The sequence below is a fragment of the Mus pahari genome, chromosome 3 (genome assembly GCF_900095145.1).
Source record: "Mus pahari chromosome 3, PAHARI_EIJ_v1.1, whole genome shotgun sequence".
NCBI classification, from domain to species: domain Eukaryota; kingdom Metazoa; phylum Chordata; class Mammalia; order Rodentia; family Muridae; genus Mus; species Mus pahari.
Genome location: NC_034592.1, coordinates 21,902,881 through 21,917,406, shown reverse-complemented (window position 1 = coordinate 21,917,406; position 14,526 = coordinate 21,902,881). Strand labels below are relative to the sequence as shown.

The window sequence follows — 14,526 nt, the reverse complement described above, 5'->3', positions numbered from 1 at the left end:
AAGAGCACTGACTGCTCTTCCAGAGGTCCTGAGTTCAATTCCCAGCAACCACATGGAGGCTCACAACCATCTGTAATGGGATCTGATGCCCTCTTCTGGGGTGTCTGAAGACTGCACTACAATGTACTCACATATATAAAATAAATAATTTTTTTTCTTTTTTTGGTTTTTTTGAGACAGGGTTTCTTTGTGTAGCCACACATCAGCAGAGTATGCACACATCAGCCACGTTGCTGGCTGACCATGCCCAGTCTGAGGGCTTACAGCCAGCAGGTAGGTGATAGGTAGTTAGGATGACTACGTTGGCCAATAGGGACACCATGGGGCTTGACAGCACTGTAGCCACAGGTGCTGGCTGAGGCTCAGAGACCAGGCTAGACAGCACTGACACCCCTGACCCTGGCTGCAGACGTCCTAGGGAAGCTTCACGGCAAATGCAAACCACCAGCAGGCTGGCTCACCACGGCCTGAGGAGCGAGGGCTGCCGTGGACTGTGACACCAGCCGCCAGCAGGCTGGCTCACCACAGCCTGAGGAGCAAGGGCCGCTGCCCACTTATGGCAGTCGTGGACTGTGACACCAGGCAACTCAAACCCCAGAGACCCTAATCACCTGAGGGCCATGTGCCCCCAACTGTGGAGAGCAGAGCCAGAGATCCCAGCATCCCGGGGGTAAAGGGCAACCAGGCATGGCTTGTGTATAGCTAAGCATGGCTGGGCACTGTCAAGTGCCAGGGTGTCACCCTGGGGACCTGCTGTGACATCACCATCTCAGCACTGTGGCTCAAGGCTTTAGGAATTCAAAGCGATATACAAAAGAGGGTATTTATGACTTTTATTTTAGTATTTTAATATTGAATATGTGACAAGATTTAATGACCAAATTAGTCATTTACATTTTCAAAGATATCTAAATATAAAATTGCTAAAAATTCAAATACAGAGCAAGCTACAAACAATATTTCTTTTGAGGGGAGAGAGGAATGGAAGACATTAGAAAAGGGTGCTCCTGTTGGTTGAACAGATCAGAATGAGAGGCATTCATTCAGTCGACCCCTTTGCAAAGAAGCACACTTGACTCTGAGATACTTAAACACAATGATTTAAAAAATGTCCTAAACACAGGTCGTATAAGGTATCGGCTGTGGCCCTGGCCCAAGGATGCTGACACAGGCATGGTGAGGTCTGCAGAGGCATCTGGTGTCGACAGAGGTGTGGTCAGGTGCTGGGTACCTTGCCTGTTCTGCCCAGGGCTTGCTCTCCTTCTCCCTGACTCTGTATAGCAGCAGCAGCAGCAGCAGCAGCAGCAGCAGCAGCAGCAGCAGCAGCAGCAGCAGCAGCAGCAGCAGCAGCAGCAGCAGCAGCAGTAGTTTCCGGCTCCACAGCAGGCACCGGTAAGAGGATGGGAGACAGGTCAGAGAGGCAGGCTGACCATATCATACTTGCTATGAGGAGATGAGAGAGGACTCTGGCTGGGAACTCAGCACCACCTGGAGACACTGTCACACTATCCTACTAGCACCTGTCTCTCAGATCACAGGCGCAGACATGTTGAGAAGGCCTTAGAAGGGTACGCACGCACACAGGCACGCACCCACGCATGCACTCACGCATGGCACATGCTGGGTCCTCATTCCTAACTTTAGTAAGATGCTATTCTCAAAGCAAATCACTTATTTAAACAAATGGCACAGTTAAACTACTGGCTAAGCCCTAAACATTGCTTCTGAGAGCTCCAACCACAGCTTTTGTAATCTGCCTGTTCAATATGGGAACAGATTTTAAGGAAGATAATATAGTCAATCCTCTACCCCAAAGAATGGTCCATCATACCAACCATGATAAAGAGTACACCTGTTTATTAAAAGGAAAAAAAGAGAAATGTACACTTTTGTTCTTTGTTTGCTTTAAGAAATTTGATCAAGTTGCAAGGAGATGTCTGGCATGGCTATGTACAGTCTTCCAGGCAGCGCACATGGCCGAGCAGGGCTCGGCCCCTCCAGGAGGTGGCCTGGCTCCTGGGCATTGCTACTTAGAACCATTGCCAAGTTTCAGTCCAATGGCACCTTTACCTCTAAACCTTCTCCTAGAGCCCAGCAGCCTGGGCCTGCGGGTCTCGGCACTACAGGATGCTGGTGGACTCCGGTCCACCTGGCCTTGCAGGCAATCTGGGCTGTGGCACCAGCCTGGAGGCCAGTGTCACTGCTGCCCTGATTTCTTCTCCTTCTGGAAGCTGAAGCTTGTACGCCTGTTCAGTTTTCTTTGTTTTTGAGCAAAATAATCAGCACGGGCAGTGCTTGCTCGTGATTCCAGTATGTAGTTAACCTAGAAGGCAAGAGGACATGGTGTCACTTGGCAGCGCCAGCTGTTCCCCAAGGGCAGAGCTTGGGGTGGAAGGGAGGCCAGGTTTGGGCAAGGGATCCTGGGAGCAGCTGCTCTGACACGGTACTGCCTGGTAGTCAGGAGGAAGCCCTCGTTTCACATAGACGGAGGGAGGGAGGCCCAGTGCAGGCTTCTTAGTCGCTGGGCAGTGGGGTTGCTGACCCACCCCTAGGCTTGTGCTCTTTGGTGTGGGCTCAGAGTGCTCCCTACTCTCAGATGTGTCCAGCCAGCTCCCTAGTCCTGGCTGCACAGGCCTCCACATGTGAAAGAGGAGAACATGAGAGGCAGCACGCCCTCTGCCTCCTGACAGCCTGGCGTGCGTCCTCTAGTGTCTGCTGCGCCTGCCAGCCAGGACCAAGCAAACAAAGTGAGGCTCCGAGGACTGCAGAGGGCTGAGGCCGATGGGGTCAGGGTGGCCTTCAGTTGGTAATGTGTGTCTTTTCTGGGCCACCTGTGCACCTTCAGACATGGCTTTCCTGCCTGCCTTTTGTGAAGACACAATTCTTTCACTCTCACATGTCCCAGAGCCTCGCCAGAAAGCCCAGCGTTGGTTTGGAGAAGACCGCTAGAGGCTTTTGAGCAGGGCAGTTGCAGACTGAGGCTCTGACAATGTCCCTCCAAACTTTCAACAGTAGGAGGTACGGGCAGGCACGCGGGTACAGAAGACCCGCCTTACCCAGCCGCAGCCTTGCCAAGTTACCAGCTGAGAGCCATAAATCAGGATGTAGGTTGGCAAGGGTGATCTGGGCCAGCATGGCCTTGGTGGGGATGGCAGGAGGCGTCCTCATGCTTGGTAAACACCATCTCTGGCTTACAGTGCTTGCACTCAGCTGACCCGGTGTTTGCAGTGTATTTTTGGCACATTTAATTTGACAAAAGCATTTTAAAATGGTCCTTAACAAGCCAACTATTTCCTAAATTTATTATCTTCAGTACTTTGTGATAATCACATAGATAATTTTAATGCAAGATTAATGTAATAATCAAAAGATAAAAACGCCCTTTGGTCTGCCATTAGCTGGTTAATATGCTGTGGCTTAAAACGTGCCCAATTTTATGCACTATAGAGGGTTTTACTTTCGATGCACTTTACAGCTTAAGGCATAAAAATATAGGGAGTTTTCATGGTCAATAAAGCCACAGCCTCCATCACTCAATCACAGAAGAACCCGGTATGAAGAGCCCAACAGTTCCTCAGAGATTCATCTCGGGCCAGCGGAAGGAGGGACTGTGTGGCTCCAGCATATGTGGAAGGTGGATGGCAGCCTTGAGCAGCATAAGCTCCATTGAGGCTCTGCATCCTCTGAGACCTGGGGCCTCCATCTCCTCACCTTAAAAATGGGGACAATGATGTCCATATGCTGCAGGCCAGTGGCAGGCCAGTGGGGAGGGTTAGACGGGATATGGGGTGTGAGACATGCCCTTACTGAAGCCCCTTCATCATCCTATAGAAAGCCTCTGTCTGTGGTGGTTAAGCTGCATCAGCCTTTGGGTCTTAATTTATCTATTTAATTTTGATCTAAACTCTCATTTTTACTTGAGTCTGAGGTAGATCCTACAGAGCCTCAACTTAACATTTCTGTCAAATTCTGGAGCTGGGCTCTGGCACAAAGCTGACACTGGCCTGGCTGAGGCATGGAGGGAATGTTAGAAAGCTGACATACAACCTTCTCAAAAAGAGGGAAGTGCAATTCAGCCTTTGGTCAGGACAATAACCATTAGCTGTGAGTCAGGATGAGGGCCTCTGAGGTGCATGAGGATGTGAGATCTCTCCCAACATCCTGAGATGTACACAGACATTTCATGGGAGGAGGCAGGCCTGGGGGCAGGGAGGAAGGGTTGCAAAAAGCATGTGCTCTGAGGGAGCATTCGCTCCTGGAATGATTTCTCTGCACTTGATCTTCCGTCTCATACTCAAGTCATAAACCTGTGTGTCTGTCATCAATCTGCTGTTGTGAAAATTATTCTGATGTCAAACACAAGATTATAATTTTATGTCTTGAATATTTTAATGCTGGCTATAAAAATAAGTCCAGGAGGGGGAGACTGGGGTATTTTTGCCCACTCCGCAAATACCTGGGACTTGATCCTTGGACTGTCTTGTGAGGTTCTGCTAAGTAACTTTTGGCTCCCTGGAGATCTGTGGTGCAGAGTGGGCACGGTCCTCACGCTGGTCTCTGGGGAACTGTGCTCAGTGTGAACTGGGAAATTCCACGTCTGCCCATGCTGTGTCTCCTCTTTAATTGTCCTTCAGGGTGATTTCTTGGTGGCCATGTGGTGTTTGAACTACAGTCTTCCTATAAAGCCAGGGGGCCTATGGGCAGTACCCATCCCAGAATCTGCCACACCCACCACACCCACCACACCCACCATGAAGCTCTGCTTCTGCCAGCTTATCAGAGTCACCATCCTGGCCGAGTTTCCCTTCCTCTTGGTATTTTGTTCAAGTGTAAATGGCAACCTTCGAGGGTAGCTCAGCTCCTGTTACTATCACCTGACTGCTTCTCCCAGGAGAGAATGGCCCGGAGGGGCTGGTGCATTCATCTGGTTTATTCACACCCAGGCAGCCGCTTTCCGACAGGGGACATGCAGCTACTTTGATCACTGCCTTACACATAGGGAAACTGAAGCCAGGGTGTAAGGTGACTGGCCAGGGTCACCCAGCCCAGGGTAGGGCACGGCTTCCCTCTTACTCCTCAGTGCTGCTGCTTCTGCTTACTCTTGTCGTATAGGACTCACCTTAGGAAAGGAACAAAGGAGTCCCCGTCAGGTTGTACTACAGAGACCAACGGTCTGGGTGGCACCCGGTGCTTCAGAGAAGGGATCATCCCCAGGCCCTGCCCTAAGCTCCTAAACCAAAAAACCCATGAGGTGCCTCTTAGCCCGGATGCAGCCTCTCAAGAGACCCAGCTTGCTGCCTGGCCCCTTTCTGGGTTGCTGGGAATCTGCCTGTTCACCCAGGGCAATGTCAGCAACTTACCCTTTACAAACTCACACAGCATCTCTGGGACTGTCAGCATACTGGTGTAAATGTCTATTTTGTTTTGTCTCCCCTGACAAGGGACAGCTCTCTAGAGGCAGAATAGCCATGCCGAGGCAGTTGGAATGCTAACTTAGCACAGGGAAGGTACCTGGTGTGTGTGTGTGCTGAGCTTTGTCCCAGGATAGCCCCAGTTGGCATGTTTCAAACAGGTTGGGAAAATCATCTTGAACGATTCAAAACTATTGACTCCAGCTGGCTCTGGAGCCTCAAGGGACTCCTGACCGTGGCTGGGGAAATAAACGGTGCACAAAAGAAAAAAGCAGAGAAGAGCTAGGCCTTTGGGGGCTGGAGGCAAGCTGACAGTCCTGCTTTGGCTGAGGCAGGTGTGGCCCTGGCCTGAGACTAGCCCAGGTAGAAGCCACCCTCCTACTTCTGGGTCAGAGGCCACACTGAACTCACCTTGAGCACGATCTCACTGACTGTGGCTGCGTCGGACTCGAAGTAGAGGTGCTTGTAGTCATGGCTGCTTAGATACGTGAGCTTAAACACCGCGTGACCTGGAGAGAGGGGAGGGTCAGTGAGTCACCATGGAGGGTGGGGTGCCCCGAGTGTCCCCCCGATCCAGACTGGAACAAGAGCACGTGGAGGCTGGATAGCAATGAACCCTGGGGTGGCTGGGTCCAAGGCAGACAGTGAAGACGCACAGTGCAGGTCCCCTCTGCACAACGCGGAGGAGCGCCTCAGGAGGGCCTGCCTTCCTAACAGTGCTGCCTCCACAGGGTTGGTACCGAAGCACTGGTATCCTGAAAGCAGAAGGCTGATCACCCCACTTATTACTCTGCAAGTAAAGTAACTGTGCTCAAACTGAAAGAAGCTAGCAACAGGACAGAGCACGGCCTGGTCACTGTTCTGGCTCCTGCTGGGGCGTGGTCTGGTTTGGTCGCTATACGGAGGCTTCTCCTGAAGGCCAGGAAGCAGCTGGCTGGAAGTGAGCGCTGCCCCGCAGACAGCCTGCACTCAATTCTTCCCCACTCCTTCCTCTCCCTTCATTACTGACTTCACTTCTTGGACTTGCTTGGTCCAGCCTCACACCACCCCACACCCAGCCTATGATGCTCTTGCCAGCTCACCAGATTTATGTGGGCTCTTTCCTGCACCCATCACCGTGACCTGCACAGGAAAGCTCTCTCAGATGCACCTCCTGTGTGGCTACCCCACTGAACATGGCTATCAGACCTGTTTCTTGTTTTGCCTGCCCGAAGCTGTGTCTATAATCATGTCTGTACTTGATGGCACACATGTCACAGGTCCCCAATTCTAAATAGAGCAAGAAATGTCAGTATGTGTGACCTTCACAAGGACAAGCTAAGAGGAGGTTTTTTGAGGGGTCCCTGGCCTTAGCCCTAGGGGAGATTCCCCAGTTGACCTACATATGCCTGGTCTTGGCACCTGAGAGACTCAGGGCCCTTCCAAGGTCTTAATTTTTCTTTAATTGTGTTGAAACTGGCTTCCAATAATGGCAGCCAAAGGTACCCTGAGAACGTGGTCCTGCTCAGAGTCCTGTCTAGACCAAGAGCTCCAGGTACACGACACCAGAGGCCTGCAGCCCTTAGCCCCCAGCCCTTCTCAGCTTCACAAGGCCACACACACCTATTAGGCCTCCTCATCCATTGTCCTTTTAATTGAAGCAGTGGCTGGTCACATTATTAATTAATAATATGTCACCCACATTACTGTAAGTTCCCCTCCTTCCCGGAGAAATCTTCTGGGGACTTTATTTACAGTAGCTAATTTTTCAGATCTCCAAAAATAAACTGATATATGTTGTACATTTGTGGCCAGAAAAGTTGAACTGCTGGTATTTTATCCTGGAAACATCATTACAAGATACTAATTGGGACTATAAATCCTATATTAAAAAAAATTACTAATAATTCCTAAAAAAAAAAAAAAACGCTCACTTTCAGTCAGTTGACAAATTAAGCTTGATTTAAAATTGTGGCTCTAAAGTGTTAGAATTCTTGACTGGAAACTAATCAGTCTGCTATAGTATAAATTGCTTGTTTCTGATAGGGAAGTGAATTTTCAGTGTTCTCCCTCACTCAACACTAGAGTCTCAGTGATGTCATCTTGTGGAAGAACAATGCAGAGACATTTGCTGGCCATGCTGTGATCAAGCAGAGCTATCTATGAAGGACACAGGGCCGTGAAGGACACACAGAGACATTCCCCAGGAGGCCTTGTGTGGACACCTGGCCATGACACAGACATCATGGCCTAGGGCTAGAAAGGGCCAGAAGGTCTTAGGGAGGCCTGCAGACCTGAAGCTTCGGGGTTCACTGACCACTCTGAGAAGTAACCTCATGTACCATGTACACCACCTGCTTCCACTTGTCACTGACAAACCCTCAAGATGCAGGTGCCGTGGTTTGCTTGAGAAGCTGAGACATCTTGCAAAGTGTCCTGTAGATTTGGCAGAGTCAAATCCACCCAGCACATGTGATGTGCAGTGTGCACAGGCCCGAGAGTCTGGGATAAAAGCCCTGACACACGTGACTTGTCAACTGTGGTAGACAAGGTAGAGGGGAAGCCTGAGGCTCATTTGCACAGGAGCTGGGTATAAACACAAGTCACTGTTAGCCCAATCTCAAAGGCCAGAGGATCACTGCGACCCCTGCATCTCCACACTGCTTTTTTGCTGTTCTTGGAGTACGTGTGTTCCTTGCCTGCCCTCAGCTCTAGCTTCAGTGCCAGACTTAGGGAGAGGCAGATGGGAATGATGAAGGGCCCACTCTCCTGGGCCTGACTGCTTGCCACTGGCAGTGAAAGCAGTCATTCCACTGAGGGAACCTCTAGAGATGGCCCTGACCAAAGCCCTGTGTGCTCTTGAGCAATCTCGGACTTGAGCTAACCATCTGCAACTGGGCTAAGGCTGATGATGGATAGCCATGGCGGGCAGCGATTGACCAGAGCCTGGGGTACAAGCAAGGGCAAGGACAGTAGCCATGTTCTCACCCATGCTGGACTACGGGACTAGGGGGTGAGTTGCCTCCTAAGGGGTTTTGTCTAGAGGTCTCTCACTCCAGCCTCTGGGCTTTGCTGGCCCAGATCCTGCCAGAGAACAGGTTGGGACAGGGTAGGAAAAGGAACAAGGATTAAGTGTGATGTGTGCTGTCCTAGCTACAGGTGTTGCCATGGAGACACGGAGGTGAGGGGACTTGTCAGGTACAGGGAAGAGCTCTTAGGGGCAGTGTTATGGAGGACAAAGGATGATAGACAAGGAAGGTACACAGTGCCGGCAAACTGGTTGTGGAGGGCACCAGTGCAGACAGGAGGAACTGGTAAGGCCTGGGTGTGCCAAATGATGAGGAACTAGTAGGTCTGAAATGGCAGGAACATACATAGAAGAGTTGTATTTAGGGTGCTTCCCTAGGGTCCCCAGAGTCCAGGGGCAGAGAAACCAGTTGATGTAGTGGTCTGTTTACGTGGCACTGAGCTAAAGAGGGGCAGAAAGAATGCTGACTTAAGAGAAAGCCACGGTGGGTAGGCCTGGACATCAGTGAACACACAGAATTTACATTTGATAATGCCATCTAGTTCTAAGCCTGTGTATCCTAAGTGTGGCACATTAACTGACATGAACCTGCCAATAAGGCATGAATGGCTTATGCTACATGGTGAACTTTCACCACAGGCATTAGGGCCTGGACTGAGAAGTCTGCTCTGGCATTCCTTGTTGCCATAGCATCTCAAGGCTCACCTTGAGCAAGGGATCAAACGGCACCAAATGACAGAGGGAGGCTTAGGTCTTAGGAACCAGCTGGTAGGTCATCCTTTAAAATCCAGAGAAAACCACCAGTTCTCATAGAAATCTAGTATTCAGTTAATTCAAGGCATTATGTTCCACTTGAGAATTAAGGCAGGACAGAAAACAGAGCCACTACAGAAGACAGGTACCCTAGAGTCAGATGTGGGCTGCAATCCCAGCCTCAGGATGCTGGGAGGCGCTGTCACCAGCAGCCCAGGCACCTGTGGTCTCAGCACAGGATGACAGTCATTCTAGCTTCTAACACCTCTATGGAGGAGGGGCTCAGTGTGTGTGTGTGTGTGTGTGTGTGGGGGGTGATTCTTACAACTCCATGAAACTGTTATCTGGGTAATACTCATTGTTTTTAAGGGATTGTTTTTAGTTGGGTTTCTCTTGAGCAGACTTGCTTTTACAGGGCCACAGGAATAAAACACAGCATAATGGGGGGCAGATGTGGCACCTAGGCATTGGTAACATGCTCAGGGGAGCCATTGAGGCGTTACATCTGCTTCTGAATACTGAAATGAAAATCTGCATATGTAGATGAGCATCTACATTCACATATTTTTAAAGTAAACCAGAGAAGATAGAATAGAGCCATATGAGGGCTAATTACAACCCAAATATCAGAAGTAGAAGTGTGGAGCCTTTCTGTTGTAATCTGTCTTCTGTATTCATTTTCACTAAAACAAAGCAGCCACTGTCTGAAGATGGGGCAGCTACTAGACCCTGCTGTGGAGGGAGGGAGGGAGGAAGGGAGGGAGGAGGGGGGAGAACATGAGCGAGCGAGAGAGAGAGAGAGAGAGAGAGAGAGAGAGAGAGAGAGAGAGAGAGAGAAAGAGAGCGCTAACACACATGTCAGCACCAACAGGGTGACCTGGCATGAGCCACAGCCATCTCTACCTAAAATCCTGGTGGCATACTTGCCCAGAACACCAAAATGAGCTGAAATCTCTTTCATTTCTTTTCAATTACAAGAATTATAAAAACATTAAAATTGCTAAAAATTCAGAAAACAAAGGAAAACCTCCACATCTTACACATAATCCCAGCAACTGTGTGGGACACCCTTAGGTGTCTCCAGCTATCTTCATGTTTTCATGTGTTTTACTGAAATTTGAGGGTTTTGTTGTTTTGTTTGAGTTAAGTGCAGCCCTGGCTGTCTTGGAATTCACTCTGGCCTGGAACTCAGAAATCCCTCTGCCTCTGCCTCTGCCTCTGCCTCTGCCTCTGCCTCTGCCTCTGCCTCTGCCTCTGCCTCCTGAGTGCTGGGGTTAAAGGTGCACCACCAACATCTGGCTTTTTTTTTTTTTTCCTTTTTTTAAACGTAACATTTTCTTTCAGCCCTCCTCTGCTGTAATCTCCATGACCACTCTTTCAATGGCTGCATGTCATCCCAACTGGTGACAGGAACTGTGCTTCACTCTGTGGCTCTGTGGGCACCTTGGAAGTGGCACTTAGGAAACAGCACCATAAAGGAGGCTCTTGGGTTCTCCCTTTATGGCAGAATGGACAAGACAGTCTGTCTCTAATTCCTCTTGTCTAGAAGGCCATGAAAACCTCACTGTGACTTTTGGAGGGAAATGGAAAGCAGCACTCTTTCTTTTGGTCATAACATTGCCTCTATTTGTTTTTGAGACAGGGTTTCATGCATCCTAGGCCAGCCTCAACCTTGCTATGTAGCTGAAGCTAGCCCCGAACTCCTGATCCTCTGGTTTCAGTGTACTGAGCGCTGAGATTAAAGTGTGCAGCCAAATGCTTGGTTGCTGGCCCTGCTTTTCTGTAGCTCTGGCAGCTCTCTGGTCTGACTGAGCTGCCAGCTCAGCCCATTACAGCGAGGGAGGAGCCAGAGCACAAAGCCCACTGCCCTCGATATGTAGGCTACACCCACACGGACCTTGTAAGCATTCTCACACTTGGATGATGAGCAGGGGTACCTGGCTTAGCCCCTTCCCCAGACAACAGAGGCCTCCAGGGAGGTTGAGGTGCTGTCTTCACACCAGCTGCATCTCCCTTTCAAGGCAAAAATCTGAGTCTCTGTAGTCCACTGGATGTGTCGGGGAGTCACTTCAGGCTGGGAAGCGGGACAGCTATGCACACTGTAGAGCACTGACCATGGAGGCTGTGATATTGGTAGACTGAACTCATGACTAGCCAGAAACTGCAGGCAGGTCCAGAAATTGATGCCCATTTCCAGTTAACTTGTACTTATAACAAAATACCAACATTTGTACTCTCACAGTAAAACCAGGTGTATACTGGCCATATTTGGAGATATGGCTCTGATGGTCTTATACTACAGGTCAGGGTCCAATACAAACAACTCCAGCAGTGTAGCCAACACAAATGGGTTCTGAGGGGTCTGACTCCATCTCTTAGACTAGAGAACCTAAAGTCAGCGCATGATGCAATATTTAATTTGGATAATAAATTATGAACTTAGAAGAAAATGCAAAGTAATATACAAACGCTATCAAGTGAAAGTCCTCTAGTACAATGGGAGGTGTTGCTACACACCAAGCCAAGGCCAAAGGTTCTCCCATGTCCAGTCCTACCCAGGTCTTAACTGGTCCTCACTGCTCAGATCTTCTCTAGGTCCAAGCATCTACCTGTAGAACTGTCCTTTTAAAGTTCTCTGTAGGGATGGAGAGATGGCTCAGTGGTTAAGAGCACTGACTGCACTTCCAAAGGTCCTGAGTTCAAATCCCAGCAACCACATGGTGGCTCACAACCATCCGTAATGAGATCTGACGCCCTCTTCTGGTGCATCTGAAGACAGCTACAGTGTACTTAGATATAATAATAAATAAAGCTTAAAAAAAAAAAGCCCTCTGTAATCCCAGCACCCAGGAGGCTAAGGCAGGAGGACTCTCTGGAGTTTGAGGCCAGTCTGGGCTACAGAGCAAGACTATGCCTTAAATCTGTCCAAATGGCAGGTGTGGATCTGTCACCTCCCTCCTTAGCGCCCCTAATAATTTGTGTCCTGGTGCCAGCCTTCAACTCCAAAACATTTGAATATGGGTTTCAAGACCATAAATTCCAGTTCTCAAACTTTTTGGTTCCAGGAGGTTTTTATACTCTTAAACGTTACTGAGGAACCTAGAGTTTTAGTTTATATGGATTACAGCTATTAATTTTTATTATGCTAGAAGCTAAAGTTGGAATATTTTAAGTAAATTTATCCATTAAAAATATAAGCCCACATAGCCGGGCGTGGTGGCGCACGCCTTTAATCCCAGCACTCGGGAGGCGGAGGCAGGCGGATTTCTGAGTTTGAGGCCAGCCTGGTCTACAAAGTGAGTTCCAGGACAGCCAGGGCTATACAGAGAAACCCTGTCTTGAAAAAACAAAACAAAACAAAAAATATATATGCCCACAAGTTAACATAAGTATTTTTTTGAATTGAAAAGGTCTTATATCACCAAAAGTTTAATAAACATGGTTTTTAAAAACATTATTTTAGGGCTGGAGAGATGGCTCAGTGGTGAAGAGCAATGGCTGCTGTTCCAGAGGTCCTGAGTTCAATTCCCAGTAACCACATGGTGGCTCACAACCACCATGTGGGGTATAATGCCCTCCTCTGGTGTGTCCGTGACAGTGTACTTATATACATAAAAAAATTCTTTTACTTCTAATATATTGGGTGACATTAGGCCATTATCATTTGAGTATATAATAGGTTGCACATTGAACCAAGACCTCACGAATGTCGGGAGGGCACTCTACAGTGCATCTGACCTATGGTTCAAGCAGCATAGTTCATTGATGCTCTTTGTAAAGATTCTCTTATGTTTACACGAATAAAGCCTCCAATGTAGTAGCTTTGTTTTTTAAAGGTTCATTTATTCGTATTTATATGAGTACACTATAGCTGTCTTCTCACACACCAGAAAAGTGCATAGGATCCCATTACAGATGGTTGTGAGCCACCATGTGGTTGCTGGGAATTGAACTCAGGACCTGTGGAAGAGCAGTCAGTGCTCTTAACCACTGAGCCATCTCTCCAGCTTGGCTTTTCTTTTCTTTTCTTCTTTTTTAAAAGCATAATTATAGTATAGAATGTAAAAATCTCATTAGCTTTCTATACTGTTAGATTAAAATCCACTGGTTGGAGGCCAGATGTGATATACACCTCTAACTAGTCAGTGCTACACAGTAAGATCCTGTTTCAAACCAGCCAATCAATGAGCCAACGAAACAATAACAAAACCCCTCTTGGTTGGTTTTGGGCTTTGAATAAATCTTCCTCCTTGTCTTAAAAACACACAATAAACAAACAAACAAACACCTAAATGTTAGCATTCTTTAAAACTGGCACAATGTAATGTGTTTGCTATGGGATTTTCATATGTAGTTTGATTTTTGTTGACTTTCCCATGTACCCATTGCCACCTGCTCCTGCTCGTCTCTGTCCCCATCCCCATGGCCCTCTTTCTGCCTTCATGTCATGTACTTTTTCTCTAGTATTTACCCCTGCTCCTCCCGTAAGAGCCTCTCAGTCCTTAAGTCTTGCTTTCTAGTCTCATGGCCTTCAGCCACATCTTTGTGTGTATATACATATATGAAAATAAACACAGAATTTGCATATGGGAGAGAATAAATGGAATGTCTGTTTGAGTGTGGCTTATTTGGCTTAATGTAATAATTACCATTTCCATCTTCTTTCCTACAAATGTCACAATTCCATTCTTTAAAGCTGCATGAAATCCCACTGTGTATAGTCTCTATTTTCTTCATGGGTTCCTGTGCAATGGGCATCCTGGCTGTTGTGCACAGTGCAGTGGTAAGCATGGATGTACAAGTTCCTCTGGGGTATGCTGACAGAGAATTCTCTAGGTGTATGTTCACCTTGCCTGGGTTTATAACATCTCATCATTTGAAAAATATTGGTTCATTGCACTGTGTGGACTCCCAATACTGAAGCATGTTTTTTTTGTTTTGTTTTGTTTTTCCAGACAGGGTTTCTCGGTATAGCCCTGGCTGTCCTGGAACTCTGTAGACCAGGTTGGCCTTGAACTCAGAAATCCGCCTGCCTCTGCCTCCCGAGTGCTGGGACTGAAGCATGTTCTTATACAGTATTATGGAAGTCATATTTTAGTACCACTGTGTCAGAAAATTTTTGAAACAGTGAGAAGCCAACTTCTCAGAGACAGATACAAGTTTTCAAAAGTTAGAATACTGACCTGAGGCCGTTTGACTTTCATTACTGGGACAGACCTGGCAGCTTCTTTCTACCTAAACTAACAGGTTCACTTACTTGCTTTTAAGAAAATCAAGTAGGGGCTGGTGAGATGGCTCAGTGGGTAAGAGCACCCGACTGCTCTTCCGAAGGTCCGGAGTTCAAATCCCAGCAAC

The 14,526-nt window shown here is 48.1% G+C and overlaps 1 protein-coding gene across 5 annotated transcripts in view; it reads right to left on the bottom strand.

Moving 5' to 3' along the window:
• Positions 1-818: 818 nt before the first annotated feature.
• The window catches only part of Mapkap1 (MAPK associated protein 1), a 212,012-nt gene continuing 198,304 nt past the window's right edge, over positions 819-14,526 (bottom strand). For 3 of the 5 annotated variants that reach the window (XM_029535984.1, XM_021192298.2, XM_021192303.2), the window contains 2 exons: positions 5,823-5,920; positions 819-2,323 (listed from right to left, as the gene is read on the bottom strand). In XM_029535984.1, coding sequence (XP_029391844.1) covers positions 2,198-2,323; positions 5,823-5,920 — 224 coding nt within the window. In that variant the 3' untranslated portion in view covers positions 819-2,197. The remainder of the gene's footprint in view (positions 2,324-5,822; positions 5,921-14,526) is intronic. The other 2 variants (XM_029535985.1, XM_029535986.1) reach the window with 1 other exon arrangement.